Here is a 27,990-nt window from a genome sequence, read left to right as displayed (position 1 = left end):
TGTAAGGACCGTGTATCGTATTATCGTAAATCCTGTGTGATTATCGATAATTTATGAAATTGTCATGTGATTATGTATATGATGTATATCATGACAATGAAATTGAGAAAATAAGTATTGAATACGAATTGACGTGGTAAGAGATCGAGTGGAAAAGCCGGACGCCAATATAATACCAAAATCAATATTTGGACAGAACATGTGGCGCCCGAGCGGTAGAAAATGACCGCCCGAGCGCCAGTGTGGAATAAGGGGTGTTCTCGGACAGAACATGCTGCGCCCGAGCGGTAGTTTTTGACCGCCCGAGCGCGGAGCAAGTGACACTCGGGGGCAGAACGTCTCGCGCTCGGGCGCGAGAATTCTACCGCCCGAGCGCCGAAGCGGTGGAGATAAGAACGAGGTTTCTTCTTCTTTTCTTCATTTTATTTCAGAGGTTTCAAGAGAATACGAGAGATTTCGATTTTCTTTCGTCCGAATCGACTTCGAAACGCTGTCTAAACGCGAAACAAATTATATATTTGTGATCGTCGCGTCGAGGGCTTCCGACTGAGGTAATTTTCTTCGAGTTCCAGTAGTTCTCAATATCAAAGTGCTGGAATAGCATGTATTTGAAGTTGAATTTCTTATATATAGTAGAATAACCGACAAGAAACTCATATTCGAAGTCGGAATTGAATTATATTATGATTTGAATTTGATATGAATTTTTGAAGTTTCAAATGATATTTGAAACTCATATTAATGATTTTTGATTAGGTTATTGATTGGAATGAGTATGTTATTGATGTAGATAAAGTATTATACCGATATCTTCAGGCTACATCAACTGGAACGAAGAATTGAGGTATGTTGCGACCGGGTAACATACGACAGGTATCTGTATTATATGATATATGTCGGTTTGATTGGATTGATTGGAATGAGATTATGTGTCTATATGCCTTATTTGTTGATTGATGTGGCATACATGACATTGAGATTGAGATATCGATGTATAAAATAAATGTTTTGTTAACACACATCGTTTGATGCATACATCGATACATGACATGCACGTTGAGCTATGATCCTTGGATACCCTGATATGATTTGATTGGATTCTGGGGTTTGTGAACACAATCGCTATGCCGGTATTATATGACCCGTAAAGCATAGACAATTGTGGCCCCGATGATTGGATATGAGATTTGGGATTTGATGGCGCTTTGTCGACGCTATCATACGAGTATCCCTTATTGAGGCCTGTATGCCAGCTCGAGCATTGATTTGATAGCGATTCGTTTGATTCTGACATGTGCTCAGTGGATGGGCATTTGACCCGATACCTCCACGACATACATGCATTGCATCCCATATATCATTGTTTAGATATCTGTGGTATATATGATTGGTTGTTCCATACGGAGCTTTGCTCACCCCCAAGGGGGGGCTGTTGTTGTCTTTGTGTGTGGACAATGGCAGGTACTCCAGGATATCAGGAGACCGAAGAGGGTACTTCTGGAGGGAGTCACAGTTTGAGCTGAGGTTTTATGTTTTGTTCCCAGTATATGTATGTATCTATATACCGGGGCATGTCCCGAGGATATGAGTTGTTTTTATATGATTGATTTTGATTATGTGTGGGCATGTCTTATGATATGAGATGAAATACTATTTTTAGTATTCAAATAATATATGTTTTGAGCTCATTGTAAAGAAAATTTTAAACTCGTTTTCCGCTGTGATTAATTAACCCTAATCAAATTGCATTGTAATAACGATTAGGAGCTAAGGGCCCCACAGTATCCAAGAACTGAGATTGAGACTGAGATTGCTCGCCCTCAATTTCAGGTCTGGTATAGAATGACTAAGATTCATGGAATGTTACATCCATGGAAACAAATGTTTTCCTAAGAATCGGAGAATAACACTTGTAACATTTTTGCCTTGGAGAATATCCTATGAATATGCACTTAAAGCCCTAGGATCAAGTTTTGATTGATGATACTGATGAACAAACACAGTACATCCGAATACTTTTGGTGTAATGATATTTATGAGGTGTGTGTTAGGGTACGTACTAAGGAGAGATTGGCATGGTGTTTGGAACTTAAATGTGCGGGAAGGCATACGATTAATGAGATATGTGGCCGTTAGAACAGCATATCCCCAAAATTGTTTTGGTACCCTAGATGAGAACATAAGTGCTCGCGAGACTTCCAATAGGTGTTTATTCTTATGCTTGGTAATACCATTTTGTTGTGGTGTGTCGGTGCATGAACTCGTTTGGATTATACCCTGAGATGAGAAATATTCTCCTAGTGTAGCATTGAAGTAATCTCGTGCATTATCTGAGCGAAATACTTGGACATGAGCCTTGAACTGATTTTTTATCATACGGTGAAATTCTTTGAATATTTGGCAAGTCTCAGATTTATATTTCATTAAAAATACCCATGAAAAACGTGTGTGATCATCAACCAAAAGCAAGAAACATCGTGCACCTGATATATTGATGACCCTGGATGCCCCCCAAATATCACTATGAATCATGGAAAAGGGTTGTGTTGGTTTATATGGTCTTGGTGCATAGGTGCTACGAGTATGTTTTTAAAGTTGACAAACATCACAAGTGCATGAATTGATATCATTATTAATGAAAAGAGAAAGAAACATGTGTATGAGATACACAAAACTTGGATGTCCAAAAAGACCATGTAACAACATAATGCTTTCGTCTTTATTAACAACTAAAACAGAATTAAAACAAAGATTGAGAGATGTTGGTTTTATTTCAGCTTGAGGTGGTGTGATGGTTTTGAGGAGATAGAGGCCTCCACAAAGCTCAGCCCTGCCAATCATTCTCCCAGAATTCATGTACTGAAACACACATGAGTCAGTTATAAATTTGGTAAAACAGTGATGATCCTTATTGAATTTCTTGAAAGACAGTAGGTTGTAATCAAGTTGAGGCACAAAGAAAACTGATTGCAGTGTCACTTGTGGTAACACATGAACTAACCCTATGCCTATCACATGTGATCGAGAACCATCCGCAATACTATTATAGATATCTTTGTTGCAGGGTGTATATGAAGTGAACAGGGAGTAATTACAAGTCATGTGATTCGAGGCACCTGAGTTAACAATCCAAGGAGTGGAAGTTTGTGTATGTAATGTTGTAGCCAAGTTACCTTGTTGAACAACATGTTCTGAGTTCACTGGTGGAGATGCTGATGAGGGGGTGCCTTGGACTTTGCTGATGATAGAATGCAGAATGTTCATCTGATCTGGATTGAACTGAGCTACGGCTGCGACATGTCCACGCGGTTTCCAGTCTGTCGGATTTCCATGCAACTTCCAGCATGTCTCCTTGGTGCGACCAGGTTTGCGACAATGCTCATACCATGGACGTCCACATGGATTCTTGTGTTGTTGAGCCTGAGATGCCACATGACCAGTACTCTATGGAGATTGATTACTGGTGGGATTATAGGTGCCTTCATGAGAAGCCAAGGCACTACTGTCAAGTGGATTCAAGGAGGTCCTTCCAAGCATAACTTTGTGAAGACTTTCTACACGCCTTACTTAAGAAACTGCCTCACAAATGGTATGAAATGGCTTGGTTGATAGAATCCTGCTCCTTACTTCATCTAGTGATTTGTCAAGTCCAAACAAGAACTTGAAGACTCGCTTGGTCTCAACAATATTCCTGTGATTTTTTTCCATCATCTTGACACTTCCAGCGATGTGACTCAAGGAGATCAACCTTCTGCCGGTAGCGAGTCAGACTAGTAAAGTATGCTGTGACTGAGTTCTCACCTTGTCGGAGGTCATGGAGCAAGCCCTCAATCTCAAAGAGGTCAGCCGTATTGTCTTTGTACGAGAAGGTGTCTTGAACTGCCTCCCATATTTCCTTGGTAGTTTGGAACAGTAAGAAATTCTCACTATCTCCTAAGTCATGGAGTTGATTAGCCACGCCATTATCATTGAATCATTTGTCTTATAAGCTTTGATCTGATCCGCTGAGCTTTCGAGGATGGACACACTGTCAGAGAAGTGATCTTCTTTCCCTTTCCCTCGGATAAACATGAGAACCGAGCTAGACCACTGTAAGTAATTGTGGTATGAGAGTTTGTGAGAGGTAATTGAGAGGAGGGACCGAGGGACAGGTCTTGAATGTTGTTTCTATGATGACATGGGTTTGATGAGTCTGATATTGATGATGAACGAAGAATGCCTTCAGTCTTCCCTCGCTCTAGGATAATTAACACATCCCCTCACGCTCAGGAATGAATATCTGGAGCGTGAAGTTTATAAATGACCCAAATATGGGCAGAATGGGTGACCTAACTATGGACAGTTCAACACATAATGGTGGAACCTGAGCTCTGGTATCATGCTGAAGATTACATAGAAGTAATATTATAGGATTATAGTAGTGTATGGAATATTGCAGAGAAACACTTAATATTCATTACATCTCTACTTCAGTATTTATACAGTGATTCACATCTACAGATCCACGCTAATAGGATTTTCAACAAAACTAATGCTACTAATTAGGAAACTAACTAACACCATAAGACTAGGTACAAGCTAGTTACACGTGTAATTCTACACAGAATTCATTTTTTTTTTTTATCTTTTCCCTTATACAACAACCACTGGTCCTGGTGGCAGAAGCCGAATGACGACGTTGAAATAGTAAATCAACCAAAACCATTTGTAGGTTCAATCTCGTGTTTCAACCCGGTGCTTTGGAAGAAGAACTAGTTTCGGGTACCTAGTTCAAATAATTTTGGGTCATTTAACTGAAAGTGAGGGCATTGCTTTTTGTTAGATATCACATATCAGATATTTAATGATAACTTAGACAATTTTCATACGTTGGACTAATTTTTGGGTGAAGTTTTCTCTAAATCTCAATTTTAACAAATATTATAGCCCAAACCCACATCCGATAATGTCTTGTAAACCTACGTTCCAGTGGTTCAATCTTGAACGTGAGGGAGTGTGTTAAATGTCTTACATGTCTTCCATCGACGGGACGATGTTATTGAGAATTATATATATACCTCGTATCGACTAAATTAAGCCATGATCAGTATATTAAATATCTCAAACACAAAAATGCTTTAATTCGATTTGAACTTAGTAAAAGACATCAAACGGCAACATGACAAGCAGATACAGGTCTCCTTGGGATAAATCGTGACGGCTGGTAAAAAAAAAAACAATCAAGAAGGCAGGAAAAATGATAAATCGTTACGTTTCCTATTTGCCAAATATAACGTGAAAAACAGAAGTCGAGTGAGCTCATAACCGCGGAAGGCTGAGCGGCGAGAGATTGAGAGGGGGGAGCGCGAGCGACTTTAGGGTTTTGATAATCCCCTATCAAATCGAAAGGTCAGTGAAGCGATGAGTGCCCCGAAGCTATTCGGAGTCGTTTCCTTTTGAATTCTGTTTTTTTTTCTTGAGGTATTTTATTTGTGTTCAATATCAAGGATTCGGAGAAAATGACGAGTTTGATTTGGTATCTTGTGCTGATTGTGCGTTGTGAGAAAGAGGTGTGCCTATTATTATTGTGTGCAGGAAGAGTGCTTGAGCGATTGAGGGTTCTTGAGAGAGAGAGGGGAGGAATTCGAGAGCGGCCACTTCTATTTCGTCAATCGCTATGTCTGATCGGAAGCTTGTCGTAAGTTAACAGATTATCATCAATGGGACCAAGAAAGCGACATCCTATCAAGTTTGTGTTTTTGTGAATGTGCTTTGGTTTTTCTCTTTAGGTTTTGGGAGTTCCATGGGATGTGGATACTGAAGGGTTGAGAGAATACATGAGCAAGTTTGGGGAATTAGAAGACTGTATCGTGATGAAGGTTTGTTCGTTGCAGTTTTATTAAGATTTGGTTTTGGTGTCTGACTAGTGGCTATTGTTCTTGAGTTCACAAGCTTATATTTTTTTGATATTTTCATAAGATTTTAGCTTCCACGTTTCTTATCAGACTCGAGTGGTAGGAATCGATAAACTGTCTCTGGCCATGAGTGCATAATTGTGGGCGATTTATGTTTTTTATGGATTTCTCACCTTGTACTTAATCATAAATGATGGAGTTCATGTTTATGTTGGACCCAATACTATGCATTCTAGTGGATACTTCTATGGACACAATCTTTGAGATTTCTTAATGTTCTTGGTTTATTATCATGGTTCGCCATCGGGGAGGCTTCTATTCCAGTTCCATTGGCATTTCGCGGGTTTATTGTCGTGAGTTTTTTTAAAAAAATAAAAATTAAAAAATTAGATAATTATGGAAAAAAATTCAATGGAAAAGAATTGGAAAAAAGTTGAAAAAAATACAAAAAACGTTACAAAATGGCCACGATCGCCATGAACTCGCCGTTCCGTGACAGCCACAAAATTGCCGATATTTCATAAAAATGTGTTTATTGTTATACATCCGTTTTAGCCCCGATTTTTGTCACAACACCTGTTATAGAACACCGGTTCCCTGACCGCAATGGCGAACCATGTTTATGATTATAACAAAAAACAATCGGTTTTGAACTGTGTCAGAATTGCAGCTCTGGTTTTCATTATTTTTGTGAGAATTCCATCCTGGATGGATGCGTTTGAAACATGCTGTTTAAGATGCTTATCTCAAATGTCAATAGAATCATGTGCTAATTAGTGACAACTAGAAGTCATATTCTGATAGTTACCTTTTTAAAAAAATTTTAAAAAAAATTAATAGTTACCTTTGTATACCTGGAATTGTTATATTTGATTTTCAGGAAGGGGTGGGGAGATATATCAATTTGTTAGGATATGCTTTCTCTGTCTTCATATTTGCTACATTGATAACATAACTGAACTTTCTTTGTTCTTACAGTGATGGTATTGGTGGGTTTAATATTTAAAGACATTCCTTAATCCTTATCATATTAATTTGCTATGATGATTTTAGGAGCGTTCCACAGGCCGTTCGCGCGGGTTTGGCTATGTAACGTTTGTCGCTATTGAGGATGCCAAGGTAATGTAACGTACAGCTTTGTCGCAGAATTGTAACCCTCTTATGTTATTCCCCATGGTTTGAGTTTCAGTGTTCATTCAATCGTCCAATGTCGTTTTTCTAAGTATGCATGAGAGCAGAATTTCAAGCTGTATCATGACCACATATATTCTGTCTGTGCATGCTACAGGCTGCATTAACTAGCGAGCACCTCCTTGGCAGTAGGGTGTTGGAAGTCAAAATAGCCACACCTAAGGTTACCTTTTTGACTCATTCAGCTGTTCCACAATATCCATTTCAAAGTCCTGACTTCAATTGCTTCCACATGAATTTATATATATAAATTTGTTGGTGGCTTGTGCTAATCCTGTTGTTCATTATCTATTTTAAGCTTCTATGTGCTGTTCACAGGAGGAGATGAGAGCACCATCAAAGAAAGTGACCAGGATTTTTGTGGCGAGGATTCCACCATCTGTGACTGAAGCTGCATTTAGAAGGTTCCACGGACCTCGCGCGCATGTTCTTGTCCGCCTGTGTTGTCTAGATTTGAAATATCATTTATGTTGATGTGCTGTGGGGGGATATGGTGTGAATTTACACTTGATGAGACTAAATGTGTTTTATGTTATCTTCTTTTGCAGCCATTTTGAAAAATACGGTGACATAACAGATTTGTACATGCCAAAGGTTAATAATACTTCTGTCTCATTCCCTATGAATGACAGTTTGAAACACATATCATCATATCATCCGATTTTTCTTCTCAGGATCCGAATACCAAAGGTCATCGTGGAATTGGATTTATCACCTTTTCAAGTGCTGGTAATTTTATTGTTAATGCCTTCCTTGAAGTTTTATTTTCTTTTGTCTCTACGGTTTTTATGTGCTTTAGATTTTTCTTACTGTCTATCTTAACACGCGAAATAAATATCAAGGAACCTTTGTGAGATAAGTTTATTAGGTTTAGGGTTCTATTTGCACATGTCCAAATATTAAAGTGCATGCAATATGGTACCAGTTTATCCTTCTTGTGTCTTTTCAGAAAACACCAAATGCACAAATCCTTTTATCTTGCTGGAATTAATTATTTTATTGGCTTTTAGTGGTGTCTATGATTTGGCTCTGTATCGGTCTTCCTTCCCATGCATCTCTTGCTGGGGTGGTAATTTGGCTTGGCTATATGTTTTTTAATTATATGAAATCAATATCATACTCCTGGTCCTTTAGAATTGCAAAGCAAATTTAAGTTGAGGCAATTTTTCACGATTTTGGGAATTCTGATGTATCCTTATACCCAATTTTAGAACACTGGAAAGGTTAAGCTCTTCAATGTGAATACTTCCTGCAGTGTTCTCGACTCTTTCTGATATGTATTTGGTGTGCAGGCAATGCCGTTTTTGCCTTGTTATTTTTGTCATTTACCGCGAAACCAACCTTCTGTCCTGTCTTTTATAATCACAGATGCAGTGGATGATCTGATGGCTGATACTCACGAATTGGGAGGGTCAACTGTAGTTGTCGACAGAGCAACTCCAAAGGTAGCTGCAGTTTGATTTTTTAAATTCTAGTTATATTTCTGCATGTGGCACTCATTCATTGTTTAGTTTAGAGTCTTCTGATCTTTTTTGGTTGTGCTGGGTGTCATCTGTCCTCTATCATCAGTCACTTGCTCTTTCTATAAGGCAATTTCTTCATTTTGTTTAAAAACTATTACACATACATAAATGATGATTTAAGCTTTTCAACATCTGTTTTAATTCTAGGATTTCAAGAAATTGCACTTAGTATTTGATATTTGCTTATTTATCTTTGTTCACTTGAAAAATGATAACCTACTATAGGAGGATGATGTCAGACCGGTTAGCCGAATGCCTCAGGGTAGGGGGGGTGGTGGTGGCGGTGGAGGAGGAGGAGGAGGAGGATATGGAGCTTATAATTCTTACATTAGTTCTGCAACTAGATATGCTGCAATTGGTGCTCCAACCTTGTATGATCATCCTGGTCCTTTTTATGGAAGTAAGTTAATTTCTTAAACCAATCTTGGTCATCTTTTAAATGACGTGTTGCAACTCAATTGTATAATTGTTGATTAAGGAGGGGAACCGCCTCGTGGAATGGGCAAAAAGGTTTTCGTAGGCAGGCTTCCTCAGGAGGCAAGTGCGGAAGATCTTCGCCAGTATTTTGGTAGATTTGGTCGTATTTTAGATGTTTATGTTCCAAAGGTGAGAATAGAAGCAATTGCTCATATTTTAGCAGTACATATTTAAATAATTGTGTGAATTGTCGTTTTAATTTGTGTAGGACCCCAAGAGGACTGGCCATCGAGGATTTGGTTTTGTCACATTTGCTGATGATGGTGTTGCAGACCGTGTAGCTAGAAGATCTCATGAAATATGTGGGCACCAGGTGTGACTGTCTGGGAAGTTATGATTTTTACAGATGTTTTACGCCTCCAATATTTAAAGATTTAGGTTTCAGAGCATTGTGATTCCTAAATTCTGTAAAGTTTTTGATGTAAAATCTCTCGGGCAGCTTGACGAGATCGGCTAGCTGGTTAGTTTGATCCTTCACTCTTGAGGAAGTACCTAAAAATTTGGACTGATTTAGCTGGTAATGCATGGTCAAACAGAAAAGTGATCACTGGGTTATCTGACAGGGAAGATTGAGTTTTTCTCTTCCATCAGTTACCAGGCCTGTCATGCCAATGGCAGCCTCAGAAGATCTCCACAAATTAATACCACAGCACCAATTTATTTTGATGCATTATGTTTTCTAGATTGCATCTGCCCCTACGCATTCAGCTTTCACTATATATTATAAAGTCTTGCATTTGTGGATCTTATTTCTATGGTGGTGCAACTGTAGATGCTTTAAATCAAGAAATCCTTCTATAAACTGATGTCGCTGCTTTACATTATTTAACTGAAGGTCCATAGTGAGTACACAATGACGCTTTAACTTGGTTTCCTCGGGCTTGACATTGAATTTGTTTCTGCCTTCAGGATGATATATTTTGAAATACCTGTTTCTATTTTCAGATGTTTGAATAACATTCCTTGTATTTATTTGGTCTTCAACGTACATGGTAACTGTGAACGAGAAATAAAATGAGTATCAGCAATATAAAGCTTTCAATCTGACGCATTGCAGGTTGCAATTGATTCTGCTACACCAATTGATGATACTAGCCCTAGTAGTAATTTCATGATGAGTAATCCTCCTGAGCCATACGGGTATGGCGGACCTGCGTATGGTGGACATATGCGTAGCAGTTATGGCAGAATGTACACCAGCCTGGATTTTGACGATGTGAGTACAGTTGGTCTTGGTATTGAATTCTCCTCCTTTGCGTACTCTAACTATTGTACTAATACTCGATTCTTTCTATGTTATATGTGTATGTTTGATAGTGGGGTTATGGAGCGGGTGGCAGTATGGGTGGTGGCAGACCATCACGCCCAGATTACAGGTATAGGCCTTATTAGTTACCAAAAGGCAGCTTCATCTACGTCTGATCTTGTTTTGGAATTGTGATGCATCGTTGCTTCGGGGATTGGTGGATGATCATGAAGCCAAATATTTCTGATTAATCTGTGAGACGGTTATGTAAACATGCTGGTTATGTATTCGTTGTTCTTTACAATTGAAGTTGTTAAATTGGATGTTATTGGACGATGTTTCCTATTATGTTGTACGGTTTACAATAGGTATACATATCACAAACAAAATGCTGCTGGCCTCGTTCTGATTTATCTTGTGCAGATTGATTCTGTTGAATTTTTTTAGTTGAATTTTTTTAGCTAATACTGAGTTAGTACATCTCGATCGAATGTGATTTTAATGTCAACTCCAGATGAATCGGTAGTGTTAGTGAACGGGTCTCTCGTATGCCATGTAAGATCGTGCCGAAAGCCCCCTGGTACTAGACACAACCACGGTTCTCAGAATCTATGAAAACCCTCTTTCAAAATCAGAAACCCGATATCGGAACCGAAACTTTAGGTGACAACGGTTTGGCTCTCGTTCCTAAAAATAATTAGTTGGGCCTTTGCGGAATCGGAACTATAAATTAATCTTAAATAGATTTTAAAATATTAAATCGTATATAAATCAAATTTAACTCTATTTTTGTTTTGCTAAAGTTAAAATAATTTATTTTAGTTCAAATTGGAACTTGAATTATGAGTGATAAACCGGAATTGGAATCAGAATTGTATGTGAATAGTTTGTTTTTTATTTCACCTTTCATTGGAATCAGATCGGTCGGCGTTGAGGCCAACCTGGGACAGGTAGTACTCATTTGCAAGGGCCGTAAGAGCGTCCCCTAGCTCAATCACCAATGTCAAAGAAACAATATTTGCGGCCAAAGAAAGCATAATGAAAATTTTAATTTAATAGCGAACGAGGAAAGAATTATTCGACGAACTAGAAATTCCTCTGGCAAAGAAAGTGATGACTGAAAGAGCGCATCTTCACAAATATAGAAGCTTGAGGAGTTTGATTTTCGAGTAGTGAATTTCTCATGGTTTGAGCCCTTGCCTGCGACGTTTTGAGTTTCTTCAAGATTTTATCCATTGAGGCTGATCGCATCTTTTCTAGCTTCATCTGATCAAACAGAATTGTTAACCAGGTAACACAAGTTTAACTAACATCTTACACGAGACCAAATTTATACTAAAATAACATTGGTATGATGCCACAACACGAACCTCAAGTTTCTGAATTGCTGCTTCAGATTTAGCCTTCTGCAAATTCTCCCAAGCCCTGATCTTGGCCTCTTCTCTCTGCAACCTGCGAAATCCAAGACATTTTTGGAGTTTTACAAATTCTATAATTTATGATCCTTAATTCTCGAAGATTTGGGCTCTTTCATGTTAACTTACCTGACGTTTTTTCTTGCTTCAGCACCACTCCAAGGTGAAGGTAAGTCTTCAATATTCCTTGAATCTTTCATCTCACTTCGTCCTTGTTTCTTGGGGTCCCTGCCTGTACTGATGCCTTTGTCTACCTGGACATCTCTAACTTCATCTTTTGCAGCAACATTGTCATTTGGGCCTGATCCAGATGAAGGTAAAATGGAGAATGATAGTCTCCCTCTGGTAGATGAATGAGTGCTTCCTTCGGGGCTCATTTGAGTCGCCATATCCCTTCGTGAAACAGTCGGGGAAACTATGCCTTCTTCCTTCTTTCTATCAAGTCTGTCTCCTAGATATTCAATTCGTCAGTTGAAAACGTGACTTTTCATGCAACTAGTTTTATAGTAGATTTATCATGCGAGAGAACAATATATGTACCTTGAGAAGCAGGAAACATAGTTTCACCGAGAACATCTGACATCCCAGGCACACTAGTACTCCGGTTTATATTATTTTCAGGGTACCCAGGTTCAGATTTTGCAACGATCCTAGCATCATACTGAATGGATAAACCTTCAGGGACCAAAACTCCAGTAGTAAGTGGTGAATTTCCCATGAAATTCTTGACACTGCTTCCATCCATGGTGGGTGAATAGTTGGATATGTACACAAGTCCGGGAGATCCCAAAGGGCCACTCTTTGACTTTGGGTGTCTCTGAGATTGAGCCGCTGTAGTGTTGAAAGAACTGTAACCTGAAACTGGGCTCGTAATCCATCTATCAGCGTCGTCCCATTTTGAAGGTAAAGCCCTCCCACTGTTGAAGGGTATCAAAGCAGCTGCACTAATATGACTTCGACAACCACTACTTGTTGGCGGAGGCACTCGCTCCGAACACCATCCTTTCGGAACTTCATATATGGTACCACTATATTCAGGTGTTCCTGGGCTGGTATAGGCACCGGAGTGCCTAAACGATCCAGAGTACTTCCTCATGACTGTCAGTTGAGGCCAAATATACACCCCATTGCTCCAGAAATCCAAATGTCGAGAAATCTTGTAGTCCTGATAGAATCAGTCTTGGAGTAATAACAGGGAGGGTTAGACTTACATCCAAATGCTCAAAAAACTAGTAACTCGAAGCCACATCACAAACCTTCCCAGCTAATACAATTCTGAACAGGCCAAACAGAACTTACAGAGTTTCAAATTCGTTTCAAAGTCCTGCAACTTCTTGATCCGATGGCTAGAGATAGTAATGCTTCTCCACATAATGGTAGTTTTCTGAGTCTAAAACTCTCCCAAGAGCTCAAAAATATATCACTCGCTCTATAAATGAAGTCTTGGATCCACACCTTAATTTTATCGGGCATGGACCACATAAAGGCTCGTGACTGCAGGTGGTACAGGCAAGTGAAAGTGCAGGATCACATCAAACATAAAAGCTTCCAAGATATCGACATTTTTCATCAGAAAACACAACTTTAAGCTTTAAAATCCACTACCCATTCTCCTAATACCACAAATAAATTCGGCATTTCATTTTCAGAATAGATTACCATTACATTTCCCAAAAGATTCCCATTTTTCATGCTCCACAAAACACAGAGAGAAAAGCGCACACAGAGCACATAAACATATGGGACCAGAGAATGATAAAACAGGCAGAGGAAAAATTAACTATACTTTCAAGAGAAGTACCTTTTGCTGCGTGGAAACTCAGAATATGTGCCGCATAAATCTATAAACGGTACTTTCACCTCCGTTCATTTTTCTTTCGCCATTCTCTTTGAATTTTTCAAGTCGATATTGAGAAGAAATGGTGAATCAATAAAATATATTAATAATATAGAAAGATAAATTTTTTTATCGGAGGAAATCTGATCGACTCAGTAATAATAGAATTGAATACCATGATGAGATGAAGAAGAAAGGCTTCTGATAATGCCAGAGCAATTCTCGTAATGCCAGAGCAACTTTATACTCGATTAACTTATTTACCCTTAATTTATGGCATATAGTCGAATTATTTCCACAGAATCATCCAAATTTTTTGTATATATACTTGTTTACCTTCAACGCTTTATAATTTATAGTTTACTTAATCTAACAAGAGTTTAATCATATTTAAATAACCCAAAAAATGTTTTTTTTTTTAAAAAAAATCACCATATTAATTTTCAAAATAAGCATCCAACCCAATTTCATAAATATCTTTGAACAAATAATAAAAATATTCTTAAAATATCGGAGACCTCTTATTTCACTTAAACGTCTCAACCCATTCGATATCATCTCCTATCCAAGAAAGTGCTCATGACATTAAGTTAAAGAGACTTTTGAATTATTTGAACCTAACTCATTTCTCTTATATTGAAAGTGCTCATGACATTAAGTTAACAAACTGCTTGTCTTAAATGAACTAACTGTCTTTTTGTCCGAGTCAGGGGAGGAAGGCAATGAATAATGTTTAAATATCCATGTCAAAGCAACGGGCTGTTAGCTAGATGTCAGCCTCTTTGGGGGAAGCGGTGTAGTCGGAATCTCTTGGCAAAAATATGTTTTGAAAGAAATGCTTGTTATTAGAGATGCTACATAATAGCTGTTGAGGGATTGAGACAAAGAGACTTTTGTATACCGTCAAGTGATTCTACATGTAAATGAGTCATGAAACATGAATTTTCATTGTGTATAACTTTCTATAAATATTCAATGAGTCATGTCACATATACAACGAGATTTGTAAACAAATTCTTATGACACAAAAATTCAATGTATCAAAATCTTATAATAAATTCAATACAAAATTCATGAGTGAATAACAAAATCTCACGATATAATTGTAGTAAATAAAATGTACTATATACTTGAACATTATTCACATTTAATTGTTCTGGAAGCACGAGGATTGTTGTGGCATTATGAGTTTCCAAATAGATCAGTTGATTTGGCTCAATGAATGGGAGAGGGTCAAGGTTGTCTGCGTCCAAAATGCAATCCCATGTGAGAATACCTGCAAATATAGGGACCCTAAAGCTATCGACTGTGGATTATATTAGCAACTATGATATTTCCTTCACACTTCTTCTTCTTTTTTTTTTTTAAAAAAAAGAAAATTATTATATTTGATGATATAATTTTTACAAACTAACTATAAAATAAATACCTTCAAATTCGGGGTTTTTTTTTTTGTGAGCCTTGTACGTGGAAAAAGTCGTAGAAATATAGTTTAAATGTCGTTTGCTAGAGTATATGATGATTTTTGTATGCATTGCCAACAAAAGTTATAAATCGGGTGGATAAAAAACTATCGTACGTTTTTTTCATTGAGTACATCTCTTGTGAGATCGTCTCACGAATTTTTATCTGTGAGATGGGTCAATCCTACCGATATTCACAATCAAAAGTAATACTCTTAGCATAAAAAGTAATACTTTTTCATGGATGACTCAAATAAAAATCCGTCTCACAAAATACGATCCGTGAGTCCGTCTCACACAAGTTTTTGTCTTTTTCATTTTAATAGTTCATTCTCTCAAAAGACTAGAAATAAGTGTGAATAAGCTTATGTGGGTATATCTGAGTACATAATTTCACACAAACCAAGTAAGGAAAAAGGAGAGATTTAAGCATATAATAATCCAAATTAAGAAACTGAAATACATATGATTGGCAATTATTCCAAATTTCATTCAACCGGATCTGATTAATTTGGGCTTATGAATGAATGAAAGAATAAATAAATTTTGAGAAAATTAATATAAATAAAGTTGTCACGGCACCTTCGTAAATTTGGTCCACATTAAAGTCTAGAAAGAATCTCAGATATTTTCCAAAACATTCGCCTTTTTTAATTTTCTTTTATAATTTTTTTTAGGCTCATAATAATTTTAGTTAGTTACTTCTTTATTGATGGATCTCAATTGTCAAGTCTAAAGGGAAAAGTATAGAAGCAAGAAAATTATAAATATTCACAATTCATTATCAAGAATCATATGTGTTAGACTTTGATCAAAATTTGTAGGGTAAAAAGTAATACTTTTTCATGGATGACCTAAATAAGATATCTGTCTCATAAAATACGACTCGTGAGACCGTCTCACACAAGTTTTTGCCCAATTTGAATGGTTCGACGGCCAAATTTTAGATAAAACCGACCCATTTTTGTGAGTAAATTTAGTGGGATTATCGTCATATACGAGGAGATTTAGATAATTAAATGACTAAATTTTTTATTTAAATAAATTGATATGGCATGTATGGAAAGGTATTGAATCCAAATCGAACAAAATGCACTGTTTTTTTTTAAAAAATCAAATCGATGCATGAAAAATAAATTATATCGAGTTGGAGTTTGCGTCGATTTAAAGGTCAAATCCAAACTTGTGAGCATGTGTGGTTCGCATAATATTTAGAACATGAATTGATTAATATGTCAAAGTTATTGCTTGTAAGTCGGACAAGAAGATAATCCGACCTTTGTATACAGTTCACAAGATTCCGAATACACGAGAGTTGATTTTAGGTCGGTAAGGCCATCTTCAACCACAAAATCTATTTTGGTGCAAATTTTACACTAAAATAGTGTGATTTCTGCACAAAATACAACATTCATTTCCAACTCATTTACTTCAAATCTTACACCAAAAAGAATATTATCGAAATATTCCTTTTATTTTACATATATTAATTATTATATTTTATTTAATATATTTTTAATTATGACTAATGTCTTATTATTAATAAATTTATATTAATTATTATATTTTATTTAATGTATTGTTATATTAATTTTTTGTATTTGTATTAAATTATATTAATTACAAATCATTAAATCAAATTAATTTTAAAATATTAATAATTAACATATTTGATGCAGCTTTGGAGATGTCTACATAACGAGTGAGAGCTGAAAAGTGAAAACACATCAATTTTATTTTGAAAAGTTTTAAAAAAATGATGGGAAGATAAGATTAATTTTGGATTTTTGGTTGTCATCCCAGTCATTCTTCCAGCCAGGCATGGACACGTCAACATGCAGGCAACATGGCGTTGCCATGAAATCTCCACCATTGTTACCCTCTAATGATCTGGATTGGCTCAAATTTCTTACAGCCCCCACCACCCAAACCGTCACCGTCACTCTCACTCTCTATCTTCAAAATTTCTATTCGAACTAATCAAATTTCAAGGATAGAAGATAGCACATTAGCAGATACCACACCAGCTGTAGCTGCTCTGCTTCTTCCTTCAATTCTTGAAATTTCAGTGTTTTACCAAGAAAGATTGGTGCTTTGATACTGATGCACTGAATTGTTTTCGATTTGTCCGCTTAGTTCTAGAAAGATGGCTTCATCTGTACTGTATCATTCAATCAACCAATCTACAACTTTGATTTCAAGAACCCATTTTCCATCTCTGGTTTTCAAAGGTTTCCCAGCAGAAATCTGCGCTTTTCCGGGCCAGATATCCTACTTCGGCAGCCAAGAAAATGGGCGCCACAAGAAACTAGCAAAAGTGAAGGGTGCTGTAGATGAAGTCCCGAAGTCTGAGGCATCTAGCGGTGGAGTTTCGGAACAGACAGCGAAGAAGCTGAGGATTCTGGTGGCTGGCGGCGGGATTGGTGGGCTGGTTTTGGCTTTGGCGGCTAAAAAGAAGGGGTTTGACGTGGTGGTGTTTGAAAGGGATTTGAGTGCTATCAGAGGGGAGGGGCAGTATAGAGGTCCAATTCAGATACAGAGCAATGCATTGGCTGCTCTGGAGGCTATTGATATGGATGTTGCCGAAGAAATCATGAGCGCTGGTTGCATCACCGGAGATCGAATTAACGGTTTGGTGGATGGAATCTCTGGTAATTGGTAAGTTTCTTCATTTAGCGGTGCTGAGTTGTTGGTTCGAAAAATATTATCTGCCAAATTTGTGCGTCAGCGTCGGTTTAAAAGGGGTGTTTGGTGGGGCTTGGCATTGAATTAACTAACAACGGGCAGGAGCAGCTCCGAAAATGAATGCAAATATTTAGTGAACTTTTTAAAATTTAACTTTAATGTTCATTTATGTATATTTATCGTGGTTGTTTTCTGAAATAATTCCGTCCAAACATTTTGTGCTTGCCTTTCATGTTTTCATGGATACGTTGAATCCATTAGATCTATAAGGTACTTTCTTACGCTGAGGACTGGAAATTGGGGTTAGGAGGCGTGGATGATGAACTTTAAATCCTGGAAAAGTTTTGCCTTTTTTATTTTCGGTTTTGAGGGCTTCCAACCTCGCCCTGTTTCTGGTCAAAGTGTTGCCTTTGCATGCCATGGTATATCATGCTTGTGCAATCTCTGTCTTGATGTTCCTCATTAAGTGGTGTATTATTGTATGTTTGGATGGTGGCAGAAAAACTGAAAATGATTCTTGCAGCCATAAATTCTAAAGTGCCCTCCCTTTAATGTTGTGGGCTTTGTACTATGAATAATGCTAAAGGTACAACCAAAATATGGTACAACAACATTTACAACAATTATATCGTGATATTTTGTTATTATTTCATGAAATTTTGTATTGCATTTATCGTGAGATTTTGATAAATGAAATTTTTGTATTGGATTTTTTGTGTTGTAAGAATTGTTGTATAAATTTGGTTGTACATATAGTATTACTCTTAAATGTTATCACTATCTTGTCCTTTCAAACATATAGCAGGAATAAGTGTTTGTTGCCTTACACTATCACTAGTTTTATTTTCTTGATTATGCTATCTAGTGTTTCTCTTGTTCCATGGTTAATCTGTAAATGATACTTATATAGTTATATATACTATATGGAAGAGAGGGGGTGGGGGGGTGGGGCAGCGGTTATTTTCATTGTAGTATACTGGTTCGCGAAAGGAAGATGCAACTTCTGTTTTCCCATTTTATGTGATTCACTCGCGTTAAAAGATACGGTTTATCGTCAGGTATGTCAAGTTCGACACATTCACTCCTGCAGCGGAGCGTGGACTTCCTGTCACCAGAGTCATTAGCCGCATGACTTTGCAACAAATTCTTGCTCGTGCAGTTGGCTCAGATATTATTATTAATGAAAGCAATGTAGTGGACTTCGAAGATGACGGTGAGAAGGTTGTCTAAAGTTACACTTTTCTTCACTGGTTTAGTAGCTTGCTAGATCCCGATGCAAATCCAAATGAAAATCCATGGTTATTGCATATTTTCTAAATCTATTAAGTGCTCCAAGGCCCTAGGGACCCTCCAAAAAATTAATGTTGATTATGTGTCGGCTTTAGTGTGACTGATGCTTTATACAAATTCAGGTTACAGTGAAGCTTGAAAGTGGGCAGTGTTATGAGGGTGATCTTCTTGTTGGTGCCGATGGGATATGGTCTAAGGTATTTTTTACTTTATGTGATACGATTTTGCTCAACCAAAAACTGAAAGTACAGTAAAAAAACAAAGAATAACGAAAATGAATCGTGAGATTTTGCTCTGAGTTCTTGTTGTGATTCTGGTAACACTATTAATGCTGACACAGGTGAGGAAAACTTTGTTTGGCCCAAGTGAAGCTATATACTCAGGCTACACTTGTTACACCGGAATTGCAGATTTTGTTCCTGCTGACATAGAGACGGTGGGGTATGTTTGTCTATTCTCATTCCAGTGTGTAAAACATTCCTTGTCTATAATATTGAGTGAGGCCATTTACGGAGGAGCTATGTATTTGCAATTCTCTTACAGATACCGAGTGTTCCTGGGACACAAACAGTACTTTGTTTCTTCAGATGTCGGGGGAGGAAAGATGCAATGGTATGCATTTCATAATGAACCGCCTGGTGGTGTGGATGTTTCAGGAGGTAACCAACCTCCAGCTTTACCCTTATTGATTCAAGATTTGTTTCTCTTCATGTGACTCTGGCAAGGCAATGTTCACTTGAAAAAACCTTCTAGTATATAGTTCACCAAGCTTATCCAGTCTGGGACGTATGTGACACCCCTGAGTGGACAGATGAATGATAGTAAACTGTTAATTTTATGTATAATCGAGCTCTGATTTTATGGCATAAATAGTACCTTGAAATAAGGATGCTTATTGATGCCATGATAAATTTACATTATTTTAAGGTGTACACCTAGGATTAAGTTTCTTCCTTAAAAGGGGTGATTCTCTTGATCTTTTAGGTAAAAAGGAGAGCCTACTTAAATTGTTTGGAGGTTGGTGTGATAATGTAATAGATCTTTTATTTACCACGGATGAAGATGCAATTCTCCGTCGTGATATATATGACCGGACCCCAGCCTTCACATGGGGAAAGGGTCGTGTTACGTTGCTTGGTGATTCTGTCCATGCTATGCAACCAAACTTGGGTCAAGGGGGATGCATGGCGATTGAGGTATGATATACTTTGAGCTGTTCTTTTTCCGAACTTCACTTCCATTTTCAGTTACATACTGCCTTTAATTTGCTTATAGAACTGTTTAAATCATTAAGACTGAACCACTAAGAATATGCATATTTAAGACTGAACCACTAAGAATATGCATTATAGAACTGTAAAAATTACGGATATTGTATTTATTTCCTGTACGAAACTGTTTCTGAGTTTGAACTAAGAGGCAATAATATTGAAATAATATTACGGTGTCAGGATGGATATCAACTATCAGTGGAGCTTGATAAAGCATGGAAAGAAAGTATTGAGTCCAGGAGACCAATGGATATAGCCTCTGCTTTAAAAAGGTGTAATGAATTTGTTTCCCCTACTGCTGTCTCCAAAATCCTGGTAAAAGTTTCGCAAAGATTACCTACCAAAACTTTAAAGCATTTGTTTGCTTTCTTCAGATATGAGAATGCTCGAAAAATAAGAGTTGCAGTCATTCATGGACTAGCAAGGATGGCTGCAATTATGGCATCAACTTACAAAGCATACCTTGGTGTTGGACTCGGGCCTTTGTCGGTGAGAACGTGACTTTTAAAACATGAAAAGATTCAGAAATTTTGGTAAGTTGATGAAAGTCGGTATTTTGTTTTGTAGTTCCTGACAAAATTTAGAATACCGCATCCTGGAAGAGTTGGTGGGAGATTTTTTGTCGACATTGCTATGCCTTTAATGTTGAGTTGGGTTCTTGGTGGTAATGGGTGAGATCTTTTTTCCCCTTCTTTTGTGATTTGTGGTTTCCACGGATGAATAAAATAAGGGCGTGGTACAAGATTTTCATTTTTCGTGAGATGTATTGGAACCCAGTGTGTGTCATACGAACTTGATTGGAATCATTTTGATGTTGAAAAATATGAAGTCCAAGCTCTATATGTGTATGTGTGTATATGCATGTGTACACACCAACACACAGTTTAAATTGACTTTTTCGTGATTTTGAGAGAATGTTTAATATAGTGAATGAATCGAATGGCTTGCAGTTCAAAACTTGAAGGAAGAACAATGCAGTGCAGACTTTCTGATAAAGTAAGCCAATAAAATTAGAATAATATTGCAGTTTGTGTTCTAGGATTTTAGTATGATGACCAGGTGACCAATGTGTTGCATCTCTTTCACGTGAAGGCTAGTGACCAGTTACGAAGGTGGTTTACAGATGATGATGCTCTAGAGCGAGCTCTGGATGCAGAGTGAGTATACCATAACCTTAAATTTATGAAGAGTGCTTTTGTCATTTTGTCACACGTCGGACTCATGGGTTAGGGTCTATGCAAGCAAGATAGTGCAGAATGGATTCTGCTAGCAATTATCTAACGTCCATCCAAATACTAGAAAAATTCATTTTTTACATCTTTCTTTCTTTATAGACCCCATTACCCGAACAGTTCAATGTGAGATGAGGTATTACTCATTTATCAATTTGATCAACCACGCCCTGTCGTGTATAGTTGGTTTCTATTTTCCATTGGAGATGCAACCGCTGTGACTGATACCATCTTTCTAAGCCGAGACGAGAAGAATCCATATGTTATTGGGTATGCCTTTTCGTCTACAGCTCAAGTGAAACCATGTGATCCACTGGCTCACATGTCTATACTATACTGTGATACTTATAGCGTATCCTTTCCAATCATAGGAATGTACACCACCCAAATTTTCCTGGAGTATCAATATGTATATCTTCACCGCAGGCAAGTTCACCGATTCCTCAGTTCCCTCTCATAATTTTCGGGAAGTTTCATTTTTTCCTTCAATTTGATTATCACGCGGAATTGTTTATGATACCTTAGGTTTCCAAAACACATGCTCGAATAAGCTACAAAGATGGAGCCTACTTCGTAACAGACTTAAGGAGTGAATATGGCACCTGGATATCTGAGTACGTCTTGGAAAGTTTTACTTCATTCTTCTTTTTCCACTTCTATAAACATACTCTGTGACATCACTTGACAACAATCATAGAATCTGCATACTAAGTGAAGGAAATTTTACAGCAATGAGGACAGGCGATATCGTGTGTCACCCAATGTCCCTACTCGTTTTCGTCCTAGGGATGTGATTGAATTCGGATCTGATAAGAAGGTCAGAGTTTTACTACATTACCTATTTCCTCAATTCTCATCCCTTATTTTGTTGCAAAAAACTTAGAAAGAGCACAATACACTTTCCTCTTTCTGGGGCCGGCGTCTTGTTTAATCTCACATTATCCTTTAGGCTTTAACTGGATCTTTGTACTTTATCTTCTCATTGATGTGTTGTATGGAAGCAATTTCAGGCGGTGTTTCGCGTGAAGGTTTTAAAACGTCCACCAAATATCGCAAAGAAAACAGATGAAACTGAAGTTCTGCAAGCTATATAGGATTGAAACTGAGACCACAGGAGGAGATTGAATTATAGGGATAATTGTATAGAATTTTGATTGGTGGCAACTGAAACGTGCCATGCTACTGCATTTTGTTTAGGACAGGAGTTGTGACATGTAATTAGAATATATACACACTCTGATTTATACATGGGAATGGCTTCAATTGTTATATTTTTTCTAAAAAAATTAAGATAAGATATGGAGTAAATCTGTAATCTTAGCTTTCACTTCTCCTTTTACCTTCTTGAAAACCAGATGGAACTTTAAACTTCAGGTGAAAGAGAAAGTCTTACGTGTTTCAATAATCTTCATGCTTTGTTGAATAAATTACCAAATAAAAAGAAGGGCCAATTGCATCAACATTTCCGGTAAATAATTATAATAAAAAACACAAAATGTAAAATTAATAAAATTTTAAATATGATGTTTTTAAAAGTCAAGCATAAAATCCCTTATCAGAAGGGTAAGTGAGTATGAGTTTTTATAACATATTGATGAATGTATTTGTTTTTAAATTATTTTATTTGTTACATAAACTATTTAATAACCATAAATTAAATTTATTAACTTGACAAAATTCAATACCATAGATTTAATACCTTATTGACAGTGATAGAAAAAGGCCAACAAACATGATTCAAATCGTCCACCAAATAATTGACCAAATGTAAAGAAAAAGGACAACGGACTTTGGTGGATTGGATTAATAATGCAGAAACAGTTTACAATAAGTTTACACTTAAAATTAATGTGCAGGTGTAGTCACCATCCAATTTTCCAGAGCAAATGATATATGAAGAGTGGCCCCTCCCCCCCTATAAATACAATGCATGAACCACATATCAGTTTAACTTATCATAAATGTGGAGATGTTTCATTGTCTTGCCATATACATACAATCTCGTCTCGCCTACATAAATGCGCCACCTCCGCGGCGGACAAGTGATGCAATCGCCACCATCTCGGGCGGCAGAGGGGCATCTCCCATACCCTCTTGTCATGCAACTTATGCTTTGTTTTGGTGCACACAAATGGGTGAATTACAATCTAACTTGCAAGAATATGGACACTTCGAATTACTATGTAACTCGATGAATATTGTGGCAATGATACTCAGCATTCTAAAAACTACATAATTGCATACAAATATATGTATATGTGAGAAAGATCTTTAGAGAAAAAAGTCAGATTTCTATTTATGCGAAAAAATTATCAACATCTTCATTTGGAATTCCAGCTACGTCTACTTCAAAACTTTAGTAAGTTCTTGTAATTCGTTTTGATCTCGAATTTCTTGTGTTGTTTGTTGTATGCTTGTTGAGGATGTCGAGGAGGTCTCTCTTGAAATAGTCTCATTCTTTTATGTATTTTTTCGTCCTACATATTAATATCACTTCTTATGTGATTTTAGGAAAAAACCAAAACGATCACATCTTGAACATTATGTTATACTAATTGATCTCATTCTTTATGGCTTGTAGAAATGGTTATACCACTTTCGAACTTTCAACTAAACTTTTTATTAAACTGATTTATCATGTAAACTAATAAAATCTTTATTCAGAAATTAACAAGGGTCACATAATTTTTCAACATAATAAGACAACAATAGTTGAAGTTAGGGAGAAACAGCACCCACCTCGCTAAAGGTTAAAACATCAAGAATTAGGTGTCAAGTTTTCCCACTACAAATATGGATCACGAATATGACAAATAGTGGCGTCTGTCTTTTCAAGTCCCTTAAGATTTTGTTTTTCCTTTTTATCCCTCATATTTCCTATTACAATACACATTTTCATCCGAAAAAATATATATATAGATAACAAACTTTGTATCGAACGGTGTCTAAAGGTTTTGTAGAGATCATATACAAAATCGAACTGATCGAACCAAATCAGACTTCGTTAAGTATTTTACTTATCTTGAAAAAAAATGGGATATAACACAATTTAGAAATGTATGCTTTTCTTTTTAGGGGAAGTTGGTGAAAAATTCCCAATCAAAATATTTCTTTGGGTTCACTCTCTACCCACAAAATTGTGGTACTATGTCATACAAAATATGATACACTTCATGTAGAAATGTGATACTAAAAAAGTACCCAGAAACTGAATACAAAATAAAGGCCAATTTCCCGTTCTTTTTATGGGGATGTAATAATAATCAAATTGCACATAAATGTATTGTCCTAAACTAAATAGTGTCTCCACAAAGTGGAAAATGCCAACTATTTATTTGACACTTGGAGAAGGAAACGACGCCGCAGGGGTCGCTTACCTCGAAAGTAATGGTAGTACCCCCCACGAGTCTAAGTCTTCATTTTAAAACCATCATTATTACTATATAATTTTTTATATATTTTATATAAATATATATATATGTCTATCTCCTAAAGATATGGGTCCCACTCTACGTCTTGTTGAGCACACGTGCGCCTCTTGGTTTGATATCTGTCACCACGTAAAACTTTAAATTAATTTTTCGATTTTTATTTCCAAAGCAAATTTGTGAAGTGGAAAAGAAAATTATTTGCTGCTCTTCAAAATGGAGCAATATGTGTATGATGTTATGTAAAATGATACATCACAAATGAATATATAAAATCTCATGTAAAATGATTTCATATGTTAAGAATTTTTAAAATCTAGTTAATTTTAAAAGATTATAAAATATTTGTTCGCGAATCAGTAGCTCGACCTGGTCCGACTAGTCGAGCAAATCGAGTCGAGTTTTAGTACTCAACCCATGGGATAGGAGATTATATCTTCGATGAATTTGAACTAATTATGATACAGTCTCGAGAGGCATCTTGAACTATGTTACACAATTTAAAATTCAAAATGTAAAGCAAAACAAATATTTAAATAAAATTGAAGACGAATTCATAGTAACGGTATTATACCTTTTTAATTTTACATGTATAGCAATCATTTTCTTATCTTTTTACCCCAAAATATTCATAATTTCTATGCCTTATTTTATTCACCCTTTTTCCACTTCCTAAGAAATATCTTTGTAGCTAAACGAGACACGTAGCTGGAAACACGAGGCATCCCAAAAAACCGTGAAACTGAAACCGGAAAGAATCTCGATGATCGCCAGTTCAACTACGACGATGAACCGGCTGAGGACGACGACGTCCGGTTTACCGCCACAGCCAGTTTCCCGATCCTCTCGACCAGCTCAGGAGACAGCATCTTCACAGGTTTCTTCTCTTTCTCCCGTCGGAAATCGAAACCCAAAGCATCCGAAACCTCTTCGGAGCTCCACCCGGATTTCAGGAGAGTGTCCGATAACCGGTCCGCTTTCAGCAGCAAAGCATCCAGCACCGCCTCGTTATCCACCATAACCATCTCGCCTTCGAAAAACCCGGACGCAGACACGTGGACGATCTCCGAGACGTCGGATTCCGTCCAACCGCCTTGTTTCAGAACTGACCCTATTTGGGTCACGTATTCATCGACCCATTTGGGCATTTCGGATCTTGGTATGTCGCAGTACCTATCGGGTGACGACGAACACGAGGAGGATGAGTTTGAGTTTCTCTGCCGGCGATCCACGGCGGCGTCGCTCCAGAACTCCACCCACCGCGGGGTTTGCCCGCCTGAGATCGCGTCAAGACTTCTCCTTGAGAGGTTGCTCGACGATCCAGCTGAATTCAACTCGCGCTGTGATGATAGAATACTAGACTCCGGGTTAGGTTTGAAAAGAGAGGATTCGCGATCGAAAAAGTCTGACAAATCAAAGCCGCAACAGAAGATTCTGTTCTCATCTACGTAGAAAATAGGGTTTCCTGCCAAACAAGGGGTGCAAGGAATGTAACATCGGTTGAAGACGGGAATCAGCAGCGGGGCACGTTTGAGAGCGTTTCGTGCTATCTTCAAGGCCTTCTCCGGGTTCGACGGGCGCGGGCCCCACGACTTTGACCAGAGGACATTCCGTGCTATGTGGAAAGAAATTGAAGCAACGGGAAGTTCAATGGAGGCCCGGAGGTGAAACCTGGACGACCCAGAAGACCGCCAGTCGGGAAACCCGGTCCCCATCGGCAAACCCATTGACAGAACCGCTTTCAGGTCCGGCGGAAATGCGAACCCGAACTCAGCTTCGGCCAACGCGAACTCCGGCTCGGATAGACCAGCTTGGACTCTAACACCCGAGATTTTCAAATGGCCGATCACTTTCTCTGCCAACGACGAGAAAGATAGGAGACTGTTGCGCGGCGTGGAAGGGGCGGAAGAGGCGGCGCGTGCGGATAAACGGCGGAGTCCGGCCACGTGGGAAGCGTTCATTCCTGCCATCCTCCTGTCCACATCGACCATTCTTGGGAGATCGATCTTTAGCAATGAGGAAAGAGGAAAGAATACAGCTTTCTTGCTTTCCGTTCTTGATCTTAAACTTTGCCGGAGGATCGAAGATTGGGTTTCTTTGCGAAAGTGGGAAAGGTGGAAAATTGAGTGAAGTTTACAGTGAAGTGTAGGCAAACCAAGAAAAAGAGATGGATTTATAACGCAGCCAGTGAATAGGGACCCGCTTTCACTATTTTTATAATTTTCCATTTTAGAACTTATTTTTTTATTAATTAATTTAGAGAATTAATAGAACAATGGTGGCTAATTGTTTTATTTTGTTCAAACCAAATTTAAACACAAACCATGATAATAAATAAATTACCGAGAGAGTTATATAATCAAATGTCACATTTTAGAATTTGTGGCCTATAATTTCCATGATTATTTTCCATATATATCTTATATAGTTGACAAAATAATTATGATAATTAATTTAAAAAAACGTGAATGCCATGTGCATTCTAATGAGAGGAAATTTAATAAATTCAAAGATTTTTTTCCAAAATTTATTTTGCGATATTTTTATGACATATAGAATATTCATATAATTGCATATGTTCTCATCATTTATCACAAGTAACGTTTAGGGAATGTTTGGCATCTAATTAGAAGAATAATTATATTTTGATATAAAATTTGACACAAAACTTGTAAGAGACGGTCTCACGGATCGTATATTATGAGACGGATATCTTATTTGGGTCATCCATGAAAAAATATTACTTTTTATGCCAAGAATATTAATTTTTATTGTGAATATCGGTAGGGTTCACTCGTATCACAGATAAAGATTCGTGAGACCGTCTCACAAGATACCTACTCATAAAATTGATACATCGATGTGGAGGTTCGCTTTCTTGACTATAATACGCAAATATTTATTCTCTCCCGATTTTGTCGAAAGTACATAGTGGACAATTACGATACCCTTTGTTTCATTAATAATAATAAAACGGTATTCTGCAAACTCCATGGATTCCAATTTCTTATATGAATATCATAATTGCATTGAATTCT

At 37.3% G+C, this 27,990-nt stretch overlaps 4 protein-coding genes across 8 annotated transcripts; 2 read left to right on the top strand and 2 right to left on the bottom strand.

The window, feature by feature from the left end:
• The first annotated feature begins 5,156 nt into the window (after positions 1 to 5,156).
• LOC140976200 (uncharacterized) lies at positions 5,157 to 10,769 on the top strand. 3 transcript variants are annotated; one of them, XM_073440153.1, is made up of 14 exons: positions 5,157 to 5,388; positions 5,575 to 5,677; positions 5,769 to 5,858; positions 6,948 to 7,013; positions 7,183 to 7,248; positions 7,404 to 7,489; positions 7,634 to 7,679; positions 7,760 to 7,814; positions 8,454 to 8,530; positions 8,834 to 9,008; positions 9,087 to 9,214; positions 9,294 to 9,398; positions 10,143 to 10,301; positions 10,403 to 10,769. In XM_073440153.1, exons 2-14 carry the CDS (start codon positions 5,657 to 5,659, stop codon positions 10,475 to 10,477), a joined length of 1,149 nt encoding a protein of 382 aa, XP_073296254.1. In that variant the 5' UTR covers positions 5,157 to 5,388; positions 5,575 to 5,656; the 3' UTR covers positions 10,478 to 10,769. The 3 variants fall into 3 exon arrangements, with proteins under 3 accessions (XP_073296254.1, XP_073296255.1, XP_073296253.1); XM_073440154.1 differs by lacking the exon at positions 5,575 to 5,677 and having other exon boundaries at positions 5,162 to 5,388; XM_073440152.1 differs by having other exon boundaries at positions 5,162 to 5,677.
• Positions 10,770 to 11,282: 513 nt separating this feature from the next.
• Positions 11,283 to 13,749, bottom strand: LOC140976199 (uncharacterized). 2 transcript variants are annotated; one of them, XM_073440150.1, is made up of 5 exons: positions 13,548 to 13,749; positions 12,287 to 13,240; positions 11,876 to 12,197; positions 11,702 to 11,783; positions 11,283 to 11,597 (listed from the first exon to the last, which is right to left on the bottom strand). In XM_073440150.1, the coding sequence occupies exons 2-5, from the start codon at positions 12,840 to 12,842 to the stop codon at positions 11,418 to 11,420; spliced, it is 1,140 nt and encodes a 379-aa protein (XP_073296251.1). In that variant the 5' UTR covers positions 12,843 to 13,240; positions 13,548 to 13,749; the 3' UTR covers positions 11,283 to 11,417. The 2 variants fall into 2 exon arrangements, with proteins under 2 accessions (XP_073296251.1, XP_073296252.1); XM_073440151.1 differs by having other exon boundaries at positions 12,287 to 12,925.
• Positions 13,750 to 16,950: 3,201 nt separating this feature from the next.
• LOC140976198 (zeaxanthin epoxidase, chloroplastic-like) lies at positions 16,951 to 22,793 on the top strand. 2 transcript variants are annotated; one of them, XM_073440148.1, is made up of 16 exons: positions 16,952 to 17,704; positions 18,790 to 18,952; positions 19,144 to 19,218; positions 19,362 to 19,462; positions 19,565 to 19,680; positions 20,006 to 20,217; positions 20,473 to 20,564; positions 20,667 to 20,781; positions 20,860 to 20,963; positions 21,243 to 21,288; positions 21,385 to 21,449; positions 21,708 to 21,794; positions 21,896 to 21,950; positions 22,050 to 22,138; positions 22,254 to 22,341; positions 22,535 to 22,793. In XM_073440148.1, exons 1-16 carry the CDS (start codon positions 17,193 to 17,195, stop codon positions 22,616 to 22,618), a joined length of 2,004 nt encoding a protein of 667 aa, XP_073296249.1. In that variant the 5' UTR covers positions 16,952 to 17,192; the 3' UTR covers positions 22,619 to 22,793. The 2 variants fall into 2 exon arrangements, with proteins under 2 accessions (XP_073296250.1, XP_073296249.1); XM_073440149.1 differs by lacking the exons at positions 21,896 to 21,950; positions 22,050 to 22,138; positions 22,254 to 22,341; positions 22,535 to 22,793 and having other exon boundaries at positions 16,951 to 17,704; positions 21,385 to 21,481; positions 21,661 to 21,795.
• A 2,696-nt stretch (positions 22,794 to 25,489) lies between these two features.
• LOC140976346 (uncharacterized) lies at positions 25,490 to 27,213 on the bottom strand. The gene has a single exon (XM_073440446.1). It carries the CDS (start codon positions 27,178 to 27,180, stop codon positions 25,732 to 25,734), a length of 1,449 nt encoding a protein of 482 aa, XP_073296547.1. The 5' UTR covers positions 27,181 to 27,213; the 3' UTR covers positions 25,490 to 25,731.
• Between the last annotated feature and the right edge of the window lie 777 nt (positions 27,214 to 27,990).

This window comes from Primulina huaijiensis, chromosome 5 (assembly GCF_012295235.1).
Source record: "Primulina huaijiensis isolate GDHJ02 chromosome 5, ASM1229523v2, whole genome shotgun sequence".
In the NCBI taxonomy this organism is placed as follows: Eukaryota; Viridiplantae; Streptophyta; class Magnoliopsida; order Lamiales; family Gesneriaceae; genus Primulina; species Primulina huaijiensis.
This window is presented reverse-complemented; position numbering and strand designations above follow the sequence as displayed.